Here is a 15613-nt window from a genome sequence, read left to right as displayed (position 1 = left end):
AAATTAGATGCTATCATGGAAGAACTTGGACCAAGTGTTTATTTAAAATAAGTATTGAACTCAAAGAAAAAACTTGAGATTCTTCTTTTAAAAGAAGAAGTCAGCAGTCTGCATTGCATAAATAAATAAACAAAAATATTTTATGATAGTTACGAACAGTGAAGAAGGCATGTGGTTTTCTAGTTTATTTAGATGTGTGGAGTACATAGGTGTCTCATACAAAACAAAAACCATTTTTAACTATTGTTATTTTTGTTACATTTAGGACTAGTTATTTGTTATTAGGTATAAAAGAACTCATTTATTTCTCGACAGTGAAACCAACCATTAAAATTCATTTAAAATATTTTTATTAATTTAAATTTATATTAAAACAGTTGACAATTTATTCAATTCAACTTATCTTATATAGGCTTTTCTTCTTCAAAATATTTTAACTCTTTCGGCCAGATATTACCATTATTTCATACTATATCTAATGTTTGGTATTGACACTAAAAAAAATAAAACAAAAAAAAACGATATGTACGACAATAAAATAAAGTTTGAACTAAAAACTAAAACCTTAAATATTAACCAAATTAATGATTAATCATGAAATCTAGTTACTTTTTTCCAATACTAGCTATTCCTATTGATGTCAAGAACCTGTTGATCTCTTTTATATATTCGTTTCTATGAAAAAGAAAATGGGATACATGTATAGATTTTTCCCACAGCTTGTAATTCACCTGCAAAGTTTAAGTTTTTTTAAATAACTACCACAAATCTCTCTGAGTGAATAAAAGAGGATAAACTTGCTTAATATGATTGATTATGGTAATTTACATGTTTAGATAATTTAATATATATTTAATTAAATATAATTAATAAACAATAGTTAATAGCACTAACGCAGCAATTAAAAAAAGACATATGGTAAGTTTAATACTTCTGTTAATGTGTACCAAAATTTTAACCTAAATTTTAGAACTTCATCTGGGCCCAGTAAAACAAATATCCATAAAATAAAAAGAAAGGTGGATATGGTAAAATGGAAATGGACAACAAAGTGTATTTAATGAGAGACGCAAAATGACTAGTCCAGAAGTTTGGGAACCAGTGGAGTTGAAGTTACAGCTGTAACATTCCCAGAAAGGAAAATAGAAAATTGTTATGAAATAAAACAAAAATTTATTTCAGATTCAATTATTTTTATTCATACGTTTTACTCTTTCAATTCCTTTGAATAAGTTTTAAGAATTAAAATGTTACTTTTTACAATTCTGTGTTGCTGTAAATTGGTATTTTGTAGCCTTTTATTTAAAACTACTCTATCAATCATGATTCCTAGTGTATTTAAGAAGTGTTATATTTGTTGCAAGTGACTAACTAGAGCATTTATAGGAGGCTTTGGGCGATTATCTTCAAAATGAGTTCATTTGCCACAGTATGGTAGAATCCGTGCTGACCAGCAACTTTATGACTGGAATCCAATCAGGTTTCCATTTTGGTCGGTTATCCCAAGATGTAGGGATTTCAAAGGCAAATATTAATAGAAATATAAAACACAATTTTTTTATGGCATGTAATATGTGCATAAAGTCCATGTGGAGCTATTTCTTTTTTTTTATCCATCTTTTTAGTAATGAGTGAGACATATGTAAATATAAAAGAAAGATTCTTGTGGCCCATAAAGAGAAAACCCAAATGAAGAAGCCAAATAAACAACAAACATTATTCTTTAAGAACCTGGATGTCGTTAAAACGATAAAGCTTGGTAAGCTTCAATGGGTGGACCACATGATTAGGAGAGATGTCCATGAGATTCAAAGGCAACTCCTTGGTGAGGAACTACATGGAATACTACAGAAAGGCCACCTTAAATTATATGTAACTCGCAGACTGGTTAATCTGAGTGATTGTTAATGCGTGACTGAAATAATAGGAGTTCTGTTTTTATTTTTATAACATATTATCTCTGTCCTTAAATTATTATTACAATAACATGCTTCAAATCTAAAATGTAAAATTAGGATTATTATTTGAACTTTAAAAACTATAATAAAAATTAGTTAGAAAAATGTGAGAAACTATAATAATGCAGGCTTAGACATAAATAATATATGTACATATTAATTTTTAATTAATGTAATCTGATTGCAAAATATAAAATAGTTGGCATTTTTCACAGTAGAGAACACAATTCAAAAAGTATCAATGTTATAGTAAGTTTTACTGCCCAGACTGATATTTAAAGTTTCATAATTTGCCAGTAACCATTTTATTTGTATCTCATATTGAATATTTGATTAAGGAATTATTACAAATGAAAACTAACAGCGGCTCACTGAAAAATTTGATCAATTTTATTTTGAAGTGTTCAGTTTTATTTACCTGGATTCCACTTGATTCCCACACTTTACACAATTCCAAATTTGTTTTATAGGGGCTTATGGGATCATCTTTTGAAATCAGAAACAGCTTTGGTATCTTCATACCAGGATTACAAAATAAATTATGTACGTGTACCATATATTTGTAAAAAAAAAAAATAGCTCAACAGAATTGGCACACTGAAAAAAATTAGTAACTGTTTAAATAATATTTTGTTATTCATATCATTATTATAACTAGATAATAAATAATGTAGTACAATGGTATAAGGTCAAAAATTAAAAGCTAAAAGAACTTAATGTAAATTTTATGTAAAATATATATATATATATCAAGTACTTAATTAAAGTACAATCAATACTAAATATTATCATGAACCATTAAGTAGTGATACCTTCGATATGCAATATTGATGATTTACTTCACAGTAGTGCTAAGTACATTTCCACTAACTTTAGGACAAATACAATTAATTCAATTACAATTAAAGGTTCTGTCTTTTAGAAAAATTACAACTTTTCTATTATTTTTTTCATTTGAAGAGATTTAGATTTTATACCTAAATCTGTTGAGTCAAAAAATTGATTGAAAATCTGTAATTTTTCTAAAAGACAGAACCTTTAATTGTAATTGAATTAATTGTATTTTTCCTAAAGTTAGTGGAAATGTACTTAGCACTACTGTGAAGTAAATGCAAACCAAAGATATCACCGTAGAATGGTTCATGATAATATCTCCATTCACAAGAAAGCTGAAGTACTTGATTGCTGTAATTACCCTGATTATCTTATGCCCATAAGATGTTTTCTAGGATACTTCACCAAAAGCTTTTTGGAATATGAGACAGGGCTTTATTTAGCACAGTTCATGTGGAGGAGGGATCTACAATAGACTAGGAAATTGATAGATCTCCAGGGTATGCTTTGAATGGTGTAACTAGCCAGTTGAAATTTCAGGAATGAAAGCTTTTATAATATATATATAAAAATGGTGAAGGCGGAGTGACCATCTTCCATGTTATTTACTAATTTGGTTCTAGAATATACAGCAAGGAAAGCAAGAATTTCAGATAAAACGGACAGGATTCAACTATGAGGGCCGTTCGTAGCTGAGAGAGTTAAAGCACCAACTTTGACTGGCTCCTGACTGCAGGTCGCTTTAATTTTACTGATGGTGGCACGAAATGAAAACTTGACCCTCCACAATGGTTAAAATAGAGAGGTAACCTATAGAAAACTCTTCCCCCCTCCTCCACTACATAAGTCAGAAATGACCAGGAAGGGAGCATAAAAAAAAATATTCAACTATTGTAATTTGCATTATCCTGGCTTTCCCAGATGATGTAGACATTTTCGGAAGAACTTTTACGGACATGACTAGGCCATTTCTTTGACTTAAAAGAGCTACAGCTGAAGTGGAACTTCTGATGAATGAGTAAAAGAGCACTGCGAAAGGTATTCGCTTTAGGTCCTTGCAGGAAGGGATGCTATTCTCTGCAAGGTATTCACTTATAGTCGAGAGTTCAGCCAGTTATACAGGTATTAACTGTAGGTTCTGGTGAAAAGAGAGAGGATTCAGGATGGAAGAGAGATCCAGAAAAAACAGGGTGGTATAATAATAATAACTCAATATTCTTATTTAAAAAATACATTAGAATGTAATAATCTATAATATCAATCACTCCCACCTAAGGAGGTGAATTCCTGAAACAGATTTTCATACTCAGGATTGCCAATTAGGTGCTTACTGGTACTTCTAGGCTTAAGAACAATCGAGAGATGCTAGGTTAGCTTTTATTAGAATATTCTATGGCATAATTGAATTATTTACAAGAAATAAACTTATTTCAATGTACGACGTTTTCTAATGATCATGGTTCACGTTTCGGCTGTTAGGTTGCACCAGGTTTGTTTATACCTGTGCAGTGACCAATATTTAGTCGCAGGATCGCTAAAAATCCAATCTCCTTCGATTTGAAAGGCATATTATAAGAAATAATTTGTCCCTTAACAGAATAATGACGTGGGAAGGAACCGAACTTACACTGAGTCAATGGAACTGTACAAAAATTATGGTATTGTAGAGTCATCAAGGTTAAATGGCTAAAGTAAGTTGGCCATGTTAAAAGGGACTATTTGTGTCACATTTTATGCTCTAAAATGTTCCATAATTAAAACTGTTTTATTAAAAAGCTAAAATATTGAACTGTTATTATTATTATAATATCAAACTACAGGCCTTACTATAAGAGAGGTTCTGCTATTACTCGAAAAATATTGTCTTTCTTGAAATAGAGATGACTTAACATATTAGCTACTGTACCAACTGGAGGGGAATCACACATGTAGCCTTTCAGCCTTTCAATTGTGCTCTCATATTTGTCTTGGTTTTTCATTATTTGTTCTTCAGTGAAAGACCATACATAACAACCAACAGAAAGGGCATGAATTACTAAAGGTTGGTAACTTTGGTTGTCATTTAAGAAATCAGCTAGAGCAGAACTTGTGGCCTGTAAGGAAAAATAGAAAAAAAATCATTGATTTATGTTCCCTTGATAATAAGTAATTTGTCCCTTAATTATCCATTATAATAAGTAATTAGTCCCTTAATAATAATTCCAAAAGAATGATATGAACATCATTATTATTAAATATATATTAATACATTTTATGCAATATATATATTTTCATCTAAGGGCTATATGTAGAAGTACATACCATCAGGTCCTGAATCATGGCTGTATATCACAAAAAAATCCATGTTCTAACTACACTAACTTGATCTCAATGTATTCTTTTTTACAGACGATTAAAAGTTTTTATATGTTCTCCACTACCTATATACAGTTGACGTAGCACTTGAATTTGGGAACCATTTGAAGGACAATCATACTTAAATGTGTAGCTATTATGTTGAATCAGAACATATCTCAATAGAATAAACTATAATAATTACACTAAGATTTAAGAATGTACAAGAATTTTTGACATCGCTAGACGGAACGTTTTGTTCCCAACAGTGTTATAAGGAACCATTTACATCATTATCGTAGTCAATCCACCGCTTATGAAGAATGAGGAAGAAGTTTATTCGCTCTTCTATCCTAGTCGGTGTTCCCCTTGGACTTCTACTTTTTTCACTCTATTCATTTTCACTTCTTCCTTGATATTTCTTTTCTGATTAGGTTTTGTCTGATAAATCGTACTTACAATTCTTTCAGGCTTCATTCCATAGAGTCAAAACATTACAACCTATATTCCCTTATATTACATCGTCTGCTAATTTATCATCAATATTTGTCCTAATTGTGGTGTTAAGGACACCTATTTTTATCAATCCTTCAATGGTTTGTCAGTTACAGTCATATCAACACTACCGTTTTCATGAAGGTGTGTTCCAAGGTATTTTAAATTTTATATATTTTCAAGGTTTTGGTCCTTAGTAATCAAATGCTAAATCCTCACCTTTCTGTTTTACATATACATATTTGCTAGGCTTATGCTTATGATGATCTCCTGAAACCCTTTTTTTCTTACCTTCGAAGATCGAACTTAAGTTACTGTCAAAATAACTTTTCAAGGGTACTACTGTGTGATGACAACCCTGCCTATGTATATTCTCTCAAATGAATAAATAGTTGTAAAACAAACTTTTATTAAGCCATTATGGATGGCATTGGTACTTCAAATTTGATAAAAAATAGAGAAACTCCGATCTTTTCCCTCTGTACCCTTTACTTATCATTTATTTCTCTGAACTTTACCTATCTGAGCCGAGTATTAAAAAAACAAAACAGCAACATATATTTTCATATAGAATAATCGTTTCATGAAAAAAATGCTTAAACATAAGACTGGATTAATTAAAATTATATGATTGTAGATCTTTTTTTTTCTTTCACAAAATTAGAGAAAATCATTTCAGAAGAAGCTACTAAATAAATAAAGCTCTTTCAAATGAATGTGAAGAAAATTTTCAGGTCATTTTCGTCAAAATTAGATAATAATATTGATATTGATTTCAGAGAATAATAAACGAAATAATAGCAAAAAAAGGGAAAAAAAAAAAATAATCTATTGCAAAATGGATTTACACCGGAGACAGCTATAGACATGGTATTAACATTTTGATGCATAATGTGTACCAAATAACAAATCTTTATTTGGTTTACTATATTTAGACTGCTGGTGTGGGATGTGCCATATCTGCTCTACATTTATGTAATCTTATCTTTATCTCTCCTGATGCCTGAACCGAGAAAACGAAGAAAGGTTTGTCTTTTAATGCAATTTGAAAGGCTTATAAGGCTTTGTTTTGGATTGTTTTTATGATATCCAAACGATAGATGACAAAGAATCAGCAAGACTTTAAAAAAATAATTTGAGATTTAAACCATTTTTAATGAACTATAGAATCGGCATCATTAAATAATAAATTTTTACCGAAATAGTACTTTATGTCCGTTCTTTCCACAGAAGTTTTGAAGCGTTTTCCTAATAATACATAGAAAATATGATTTATAGTTTCAAGAAGTAACAATCGAAAACGTTCGGAGGTGATTAGTTTGATTACTGCATTTCGAAAATGCTCTTCATTATTATACCAATTGTGTCATTTCAAATTATTTTTTACAAAAGATGCCCTAATGAATAACTATAATCTACATTCCACATCCAGTTTTATAATTTACCAACAACAATTTTAATCTAGAGGACTTTACAAATAGGATAATATTATATATACTTTTTTATAATGTTAGTTGTTATCAAAAACAATTTAAAAATTTAAATGCAACTTACCACTATACCTGTTCCTGGGAAGTACATTTGCCACGTTGTTGTTGAAACAATCAATACATCGAAGCCCTTTTCGAGGTAAACGTCGACATATTTGAAAGCCTGAGTTCGTTTTGAGGCGACCCAGGTCAGTAATACCAATAAAGGCCTGTTTTCACTCAGTTCAACCAGAGGCAATCTTTTTTCTCTCTCCTGTATTGAAAGGCAATCATTGCTGATTAATTCCAGGCTTTTGGCAATTTTGTATCGGAACCGATAATCGTCATTGACCTGGTTCATCATTTGCTGTTCTGAAAACAAATCAAAATTATGAATTAAAAAATAAAAATTGATGTTCAAAATACATACTTAATTAAACTCTTTCATTACCACATGGGGTTCGTTTTTTCCAACTTCTTAGTCCAGTTTTTATGCCAGGTACTCAAAATCAAAGTATACAAATATTTAAGCATTTAAAGATGTAATTTGTAGCCAGAGGCAAAATTTAAACGTTAAATGTACATGAGAATGGAAAATGAAGAATTTTGTGCAAATATTGATCTTTATCCCACCAAATATTGTTGATATATACCTATATGTATATATGATATATACATATATTGTTGATATAGATACTAACTCCTGCGAGGGGGCAGGGCAGGAAAGGTTCCAAAAACCCTGTAAACATTACCCTATAACTCCTTTCTTCTCATGCACCCCCCTCCTTTACTTCTTTTTCGACTTCTGTTTTTTTTTTATTATTTAACTTTATCTTTTGTCTATAAACATTAACTGTTTTATTTTCTCTTCTTTGCTTAGTCAACATAAGGAGGTCCCTCACCTCAAGATATTTTCTAATAGAATTCATATGGAACGGACAAATCAAAACAAAAAGATAAGTATTTCACAGTATACCTTATAAGATAATATCCTATTTGAATTATGTAACCATACATATTAATTTAACGTTTTTCTGTTTCTGGGATCGGAAAAAAAAAAAAATCGATCCACGTCTCCGCTTCAATGTTCACACGGAATAAATCAGCGCCTAATCTGCTAAAGTACCCACGCCTTATGCAAAACGTTGGAGGTCCTAGGCAAAGTCGCAGAAGGCTTTTTGCTACAGTTGTCTCTTCGACGATAGATGCGATGGATACCAAAACATACAGGAGACAGATAGTTTCCATTTATCGCAGAGTTTCCTTAAGGATGGTAAGTGTTTTTTGGACTGCTTCCTACGAGACAGTGTGCGTGATAGCCAGAATGCCTCCTGTGGAACTCCTTGTTGAAGAAAGGAGTAGACCTTATAGACGACGCTCTCACGTTTCCAGAGAAGACGAGCGGGAAAAAACCATCGATCAGTGGGAACAGTGTTGGGATGCTGCAGATTCCGGGAAGTGGACTGGTAGGTGCATTTCTATGTAAACCTATGGACCTTCTATGGATGTGGGTGCTTTAGAGCCTACCAGTACCGAATCAAACTGGATAATACAGCAGAATGCCAGACTATCGAGGAGACAGTGGAGCACGTGTTTTTTTCTTGTATTTGCTTTGCTCTGGATTGGAGAGAGTGTGTGGAAGAGATGTCACACCAGAAAATGTAGTGAGCCGTATCTGCGCTCAGACTAGCATTGGGACGCAGTGAAGAGATTCACCACAGTCGTCCTTAAGATGGTGAGATCTGAAGAAAGGGCTAGATACGAAGAAAATAATAAGGCGGTACTCTGCCTTTTCCCTCCACAAAGAAATGCCTAACGGCGATCCCGTTGAGAGGAAGGAACAGGTGTAGGATGGTGGTTTTAGTGGGTAAGAATCCCAAACACAGATAGGTACCCTACCTTGTTTTTTCAAGATTTCCACTTACCTTCGTAAAAAAAACAAAAAAAAACACCCTCATCACACATACACCCACATGTACATATATAAATGTGCATATATATGTATATATAATAAATATATATCTGCATATACAAGAATTTAAATATTTCATCTTATATCTAACAAAAAATGTATTAATCTTTGTGGCCCTTGAATTAAAGTAACTACGTAAGAAGTAAAGAAGCCGGATTATCATATATTAAATTAATTGTGAGAAGCATTTCTTCATGTTTATTTATAATTCAAGGGATAAAAAGGAGGAAATGTTATCAGTATTCAATTACCGAGCCACTTTATTTGTAGAGTGACCGGTGCAGGCGTAATAATTGAACTTGAGCAAATTCATTTTCTGGTGAAAATATATTTCGGAGACGGATTTATGGTATTGATATTTTTTTCAATAAAAAAATTTTGTAGTTCAAGTTCAGGATCTATAACAAAACGGCTCGTTTAAAAGTATTTACGTTTTTAATGAGTCTTAAATCTACGATACGTTATCGTGGATCTATCGGAGCTTAGAAGCAGTGAATGTATGCAGGTTTGGTGGGGTTAGGTAATTTTATATTATATTTTACTAAGAAATATAATAATATATATGGTTTTTTATTGTTATCGAAATTCCATTCCTTATTTATGGAATACAGATCTCCGAAAATTAACATTCTTTAGTCTGTTTTCAAAATATATTGTGAATAATGTTAGATCGTGTAATGACGATCAGAGTTGAGGTATTTGTGATGATTTCTAGAGCTGTGTTTTTGTTGAGTACAATCGTACCGTCGTGTTTTTGTCGTACTATAATACCATCTTTAGTGTTCTATAGGAATTTTTCGACAACCTCCAGTTACATTAGTTGAATTATCTGCAAATCATGCAATCATGAGTATTTTCATAACATGAGTATTCTTATTCATATTAGTATATTTCCTTACTTATTAATTTTACTCTTGCCAACTCTATTGGTATGTTGAGAATTTTATTTAGCAAATCTATGTAATATTAATGATAGAAAATATGATACTCACTTTTTATTATCCTAGTACCCTCAATCAACGAACAAACTCAGCACTTGAATGTCTTGTCTTCTTCATAAACTCTTCCCCCACCAAAGAATAATTTCCCATGGAATTAAAAATGATTCTTCGTAATTTACATTTTTCCTATTTACATTATTTTATTGTTTCTTTTCACATAATAAGGTACGGATTAGAACAGTTAAGATTCCTAAGCAATAAATATTTCGGGGCCCCACCAACAAAAAATGTTTCAAGAAAATTCTGAAAAACAGCTAATGCGTGTAACACTGTCATAAATTCAAAGTTTAGTTTTAGATTCATTCGATATTCAACGGAGGATTTTTAGAATCTTTTCGATATTTTCAAAATCTTTTACTTAAATTTGTTTCAACTGGTCAGTCTATGGATTTTGATTAAGGGAAATAAAAAAAAAAAAAAAAAAAAAAAAAAATCAGCACCTATTAAATCAAATAGAAGCTTTTAGGGAGGAATAATATTTTTTTTTTTTTTTTTAGAATTTTGTTGGTATGACCTTTTTAAAGGGAGCCCTTCGACTATGTTATTTTTTATCCGATTTTGTTGAATAATTTAGATATTCACATTGTTAGACATCGTTTAATAAACAATGGTTCTTAAATTAGTAAATTATAGTATGTTATCAATGATGAAGAAAGCTTAACGACATATGGAGGCATCAGAGAAAGGTATGCATGAATAGAACAAAAGACTAGACCCTCTCCCCTCTAGCTACAGTCTGCTTAGGACTGCTAGGAGGATCTCATCTTTCAGCTAACAGTAAGGTATGGTGTGCTGATATTTAGAAGGTGAATTATACATTCATATAAACTATATTTATATATTAATTTTATTACTTGGTAACAATTCTTTGAATTATTAAAATATTGTCGTCATATGTAAACTCTCCATTACTTATATTACAGAAATTATAGTGATCATTCGAAAAAAATATTTCAAGATCTCTACGTTGTTATCTCTTGTAAGCTATGTTAGTTTTCTAAACTCATATCCATTTTTGATGAAACAGGGGATATATATCTGTTCTCGGATAGCATTTGTGGTTTTATTAATAAAATCGTTGAAATAACATTTTAAAAAATTGTTAGGGCTTATATGGAGTCAACAACCCCTACTATAAGGCATATTGTAAGTACACAGATTCACAAACACCAAGAGGGATTTTATCGTTTATATGAACGTTCTTCGCTCTTTAGCATATTTTATTTTGTAGGATATTTATTTGTATTAGTACATAAATAATGTATGAGTGAATAATAGTTTAAAAAGCCTAAAGGAGAAGGTTTTTAAAAAGCTCTTTCAAACTGTGTTAGATGTCTGTTACCCAAAGGCATTTTAAAACAAAATAATAGCCAAGGCCCGCACTTTGCTAATGAGACATTTGGTCTTGCACAGACTAATAAAGATGGATTTCTTGGGAACCAATAGTGAACACTTGGGAGATGGCAGCACATGAATGAAAGGAAGGCAGTCCTGGCCAATTTTCCACGCAGAAAGGAATGAGATCATCAGTCAGTCTGATTCGATGTTTATTTACGGTATAGATTTTTTATAGTTCTTTGGAGTTGAACCAAGATCACTTATTTTGAAGGAGTTGCATTTTTTTTCAAGTTCAAAAGGTCCTCTCCATCATAGTTGCTTAGGGGTGCACCTACTGCTATGTAAGGTTGAAAGAAACGACAGTAGTACTGTTTCGGGTAACTAAAGGTTAACCGAAAGTCTTGAATTGGATTGGGGGGGGGGGAGCTCCCATAAGAAGGGAATAACCAGCGCCCATCTGGCCAACAACAAAAGCTTATCTCCACCAGCGCTCTCGGTCTAATGAGAAGCAACTAGGGTATCAGGGAGCCATTTTGTTTTTGCCAACAGCAGTTCTCTTTTTTCTTTTCTTCAATTTCTTCTTTAGTGCAAATGAGTGAGTAGAGAGACTCTGAAGTGCCCCCCTCCCGAGGAGAGAAAGGGATCAAGAAATGAAGGAATTAAGGCGGGAGAACCGGAGAATGGAGTTAGTCCACCTAATTCAGCATAAAAAACATCCATCATCATCATCATCAACCACATCATTAAATCTATAGTTTTCCATAGCCCAGTAATTTCAATTTCACACATCTAACAGAAAATGTTTTATTTCGGCCACCCCCTACTACTTGTAACTTAGACAATAGATTTTCCTTTCAGTTAACCATGTTTTATTTTCATTATGTACAGTCCTCTACAACCCACCAGCTAACCAAAAGTGAAGAGCGCCTGTCCTTCAGTGGAAGGCGTACTTCATACAAGCACCTTCTGTAGTATCTGTTTCTCCATCAGTGTTTATTTATTTAAAAACAAGCTGTTGGATTCTTTGATATCACTTCTAATCCTACGCAGAGCAGAAGCATCCTGCCTGTTAAGTTCTGCAAGGAACGTAAAAAATGCCCAAATATGAGCCGAAAAATCTAAATAAAAAAAGTATAAAACTTAATTTGTATTGAAGCTAGTCTCAGTGACGTATTTATCTTATAAATACATGAGATTTATTCCCCCTTTATGTGTTGTGCTATTTGCAAGAACAGACATAATTATACCAATATGTTGTTTAATTTGTAGTTAAAGTTTAGAAGAGTATAATCTAAAAAACAAATCCTCGGGACGGAAGTATTTGATGTATGATTGTCCAACTATAGATAAGTAGAATTTAATAGAACATCAAAGTTGATCTGGTTTTTTTCTTTACCTGTACACATGCGCTATATAATTTTAATTTATTTTTCTTGAATCCTCACCAAGAAATAGTGAACAAAAAAAACTTATTCCTTTTAATAATACTTTTTTTTTGTTGTAATTTAATAAAAATAAGCTAAAGGAAAAATTCATTTGTTGGTGTTAGGCTGGTTTAAAAATTTGTTGTTTTCACTAATTTCAAACTGAATTCAATGAAAATCCAAGGAATAAAATTAAGCAAATTCGTGAGAAAAAAAAATATGAATGAGGAAAAATACTATAATTGTGAATTATTCATGTCCTGAACTTTTCACAAACACTGTAATATAAATTAATGCGATTAATATCTGTTTAATTAAACATGACCTTGTCCTTGAGTTCTGCTAGGAACGTAAAAAATGCCCAAATATGAGCCGAAAAATCTAAATAAAAAAAGTCTAAAACTTAATTTGTATTGAAGCTAGTCTCAGTGACGTATTTATCTTATAGCCGGTTGCAGGAGGCATACAACGGTTGTAACTAACTAACCATATTACCTTTTGTCCAGATTATTTGAAAAATGAAATACAAATCATATCAAATATCATTAATTTCATTGTTTTGTCTCGATATTGCGGATTACAATTAACCATAGCAGAAAATATTTCGTAAAACAATATCAAGTATGTTCTGAATTGGTTCAGCAATTTTTCCGTTAGTAGCAGAATTATGTAGAGATTTGATATAATGCCATTTTGTCTTGTTTAAAAAGCGCCGTATGGGTGGCTCCTCATGTATTTATTCCCCCTTTATGTGTTGTGTTATTTGCAAGAACAGACATAATTATACCAATATGTTCTAGATATATATATACCAATATATCTAGAAATCTAAATAAAAAAAAGTCTAAAAATTTAATTTGTGTTGAAGCAAGTCTCAATGACGTATTTATCTTATAGTCGGCAGGAGGCAAAAGACCGTATGCATATCCTTACAAATGAAAATGGAATACGACTTCAAACACTTGAAAACCTTGGGAAGGAACTATCCAATGGTGGTACTTCAAACATTAGTTTATCTTATAGCTAGTTAGAAGGTCCCGTGGCTATCTCATTTTCAGACGCCTCGGAGGATTATAGGGAAAAATACATTTTTACCCCAAATGGTAGAAATTCGAAATATTATAGCTTTCATGCTTGCTGCTAATGATATTTTGAATTAATTATAGATTGTTTCACTATTTCTGATTCTTTATTGAAGAGGTTTCGGAAAAGAACAATCAGAGCGTCGAGAAATGCAACCGTCTGCTGTGTTGGAGTTCCTACTAAATAACAACGGTGACTATCAGTGGAATATCTAGTTGACACTGATTTGACGAACAATGGCTATGGCGATGAACCGTTCATCGGACTGCCTCGATTCTTCTCTGGCTTGTGGCATTGATTTGACAGCTGGTTCTCTAATTTTTTTTAGTAGTTGTTTTAGTTATTTTTTAGTAAAAAAAACTTAGTTTTTTTTTTTAATTTACAATAGTTTAAAAACAATATGTAATTAAAGAAATAAATTCGTTCCCTACAAATGTAACATATTGAAACATAAAAATATAAATTGGATGCATTTCTATAACGTAACTTAATTGACATCCTTAATGCAAGGGTCGTGAAATGTGTTGTCATTTTGTTACCAACCAATGGCTATTTTTTTTAAAAATTTATTTATAGTAATTTACTACTGCACAAAAAAAAAAAAAAAAAAAAAAAAAATACAATACGACTTCAAACACTTGAAAATCTTGGGAAGGAACCACACAATGGTGGTACTTCAAATATTAGTATAAGTTAGAAGGTTCCGTGGCACTTTTCAGACGCCTCGGAGGATTATCAGGGATTGTTAAGGATGAGAGGTTAGAACTAATGGATTAGGATGGGTAAGGAGTTTGGAATGAAAAGACACTTTTTCTATTTCGGGTCAAATCTGCAACGAAAGGGATGCTAAGGTTTAGGAAATAATAGGATATACTATCAAATCTAATATCTAGGTATAATAGAGATTACTGGAAGTCTGTTAATGCACACTAATGTACCATGTACTACTTATTTATCAAGTGAACTATTTATTAATTCTCTGATTTTGCTCCAGCCTTTGAGTAAGCGTATGAGACAAAGGAATCGAACCAATCGGTGCTGCTAGAACTCTTGAAGATGTTTATGACGATGTACTTAGTCCTACTGGCGCTCTTCCTGCTGTACAAGTTCTGGACGTCCAATTACAACTACTGGAAGGATAGGGATATCCCTCATATTCCTGCTGTTTTCCCTTTCGGGAGTTCCAGGGACCTTGCCCTTCAGAGTGGCTTCCAGGGATATCTATGGTCTGAGGTACACCAGTCATGGTACTTACATTACATTACATATTAGTAATTAAACCGAAATCTTAACAATAAGAGGTCAACTTAAGACTAGTATTCAACAAAAAACTAAGCTAATGTAGCTTAGCATAATGGTATAAATTAAAAAAAAAAGACTAGACAATAAAAAGAAAAAATAATTAAAAATCCAATAAAGTAAATTAACATAAATTATAAAAAAATTAACTTAGTGCTTATATTAATGAGTGCTTTATAGAACTCCCAACTCCGTTGCATGTGCCAAGACCATGCACTGTGGCAAAAAATGCCACTCTGCTTCTAATCAAAAATCTTCCTCATGAAAGTAGAGGCTTATGAATTTCTTTTTGTTTGTTTGGTTGTTTAGTGGCGCCAAACTTCATTGGTCATCAACGCCATTTATATTTTATTTAATTTTGCTAATATTCGTTAAATTTTATTTATTTTCAATTTTTTTTTTTTTT

The 15613-nt window shown here is 31.8% G+C and overlaps 2 protein-coding genes across 3 annotated transcripts in view; one reads left to right on the top strand and one right to left on the bottom strand.

Annotated features, from left to right (window-relative positions):
- Window positions 1–333: 333 nt before the first annotated feature.
- On the bottom strand, window positions 334–10124 carry LOC106680979 (uncharacterized). 2 transcript variants are annotated; one of them, XM_067048634.1, is made up of 7 exons: window positions 10055–10123; window positions 7542–7592; window positions 7176–7462; window positions 4620–4885; window positions 2377–2555; window positions 610–731; window positions 334–494 (listed from the first exon to the last, which is right to left on the bottom strand). In XM_067048634.1, the coding sequence occupies exons 3-5, from the start codon at window positions 7452–7454 to the stop codon at window positions 2498–2500; spliced, it is 603 nt and encodes a 200-aa protein (XP_066904735.1). In that variant the 5' UTR covers window positions 7455–7462; window positions 7542–7592; window positions 10055–10123; the 3' UTR covers window positions 334–494; window positions 610–731; window positions 2377–2497. The 2 variants fall into 2 exon arrangements, with proteins under 2 accessions (XP_066904735.1, XP_066904734.1); XM_067048633.1 differs by lacking the exon at window positions 7542–7592 and having other exon boundaries at window positions 10055–10124.
- Window positions 10125–10765: 641 nt separating this feature from the next.
- LOC106680977 (probable cytochrome P450 6a14) overlaps window positions 10766–15613 on the top strand; it is a 14972-nt gene continuing 10124 nt past the window's right edge. Inside the window, exons 1-2 of the mRNA XM_014421039.2 lie at window positions 10766–10845; window positions 14903–15141. Coding sequence (XP_014276525.1) covers window positions 14965–15141 — 177 coding nt within the window. The 5' untranslated portion in view covers window positions 10766–10845; window positions 14903–14964. The remainder of the gene's footprint in view (window positions 10846–14902; window positions 15142–15613) is intronic.

Source organism: Halyomorpha halys, unplaced genomic scaffold (genome assembly GCF_000696795.3).
Source record: "Halyomorpha halys isolate HHAL.00 unplaced genomic scaffold, Hhal_1.1 Scaffold302.1, whole genome shotgun sequence".
NCBI lineage: Eukaryota > Metazoa > Arthropoda > Insecta > Hemiptera > Pentatomidae > Halyomorpha > Halyomorpha halys.
Note: the sequence above shows the minus strand (reverse complement) of the source record. Positions and strands in the feature narration are given on the sequence as shown.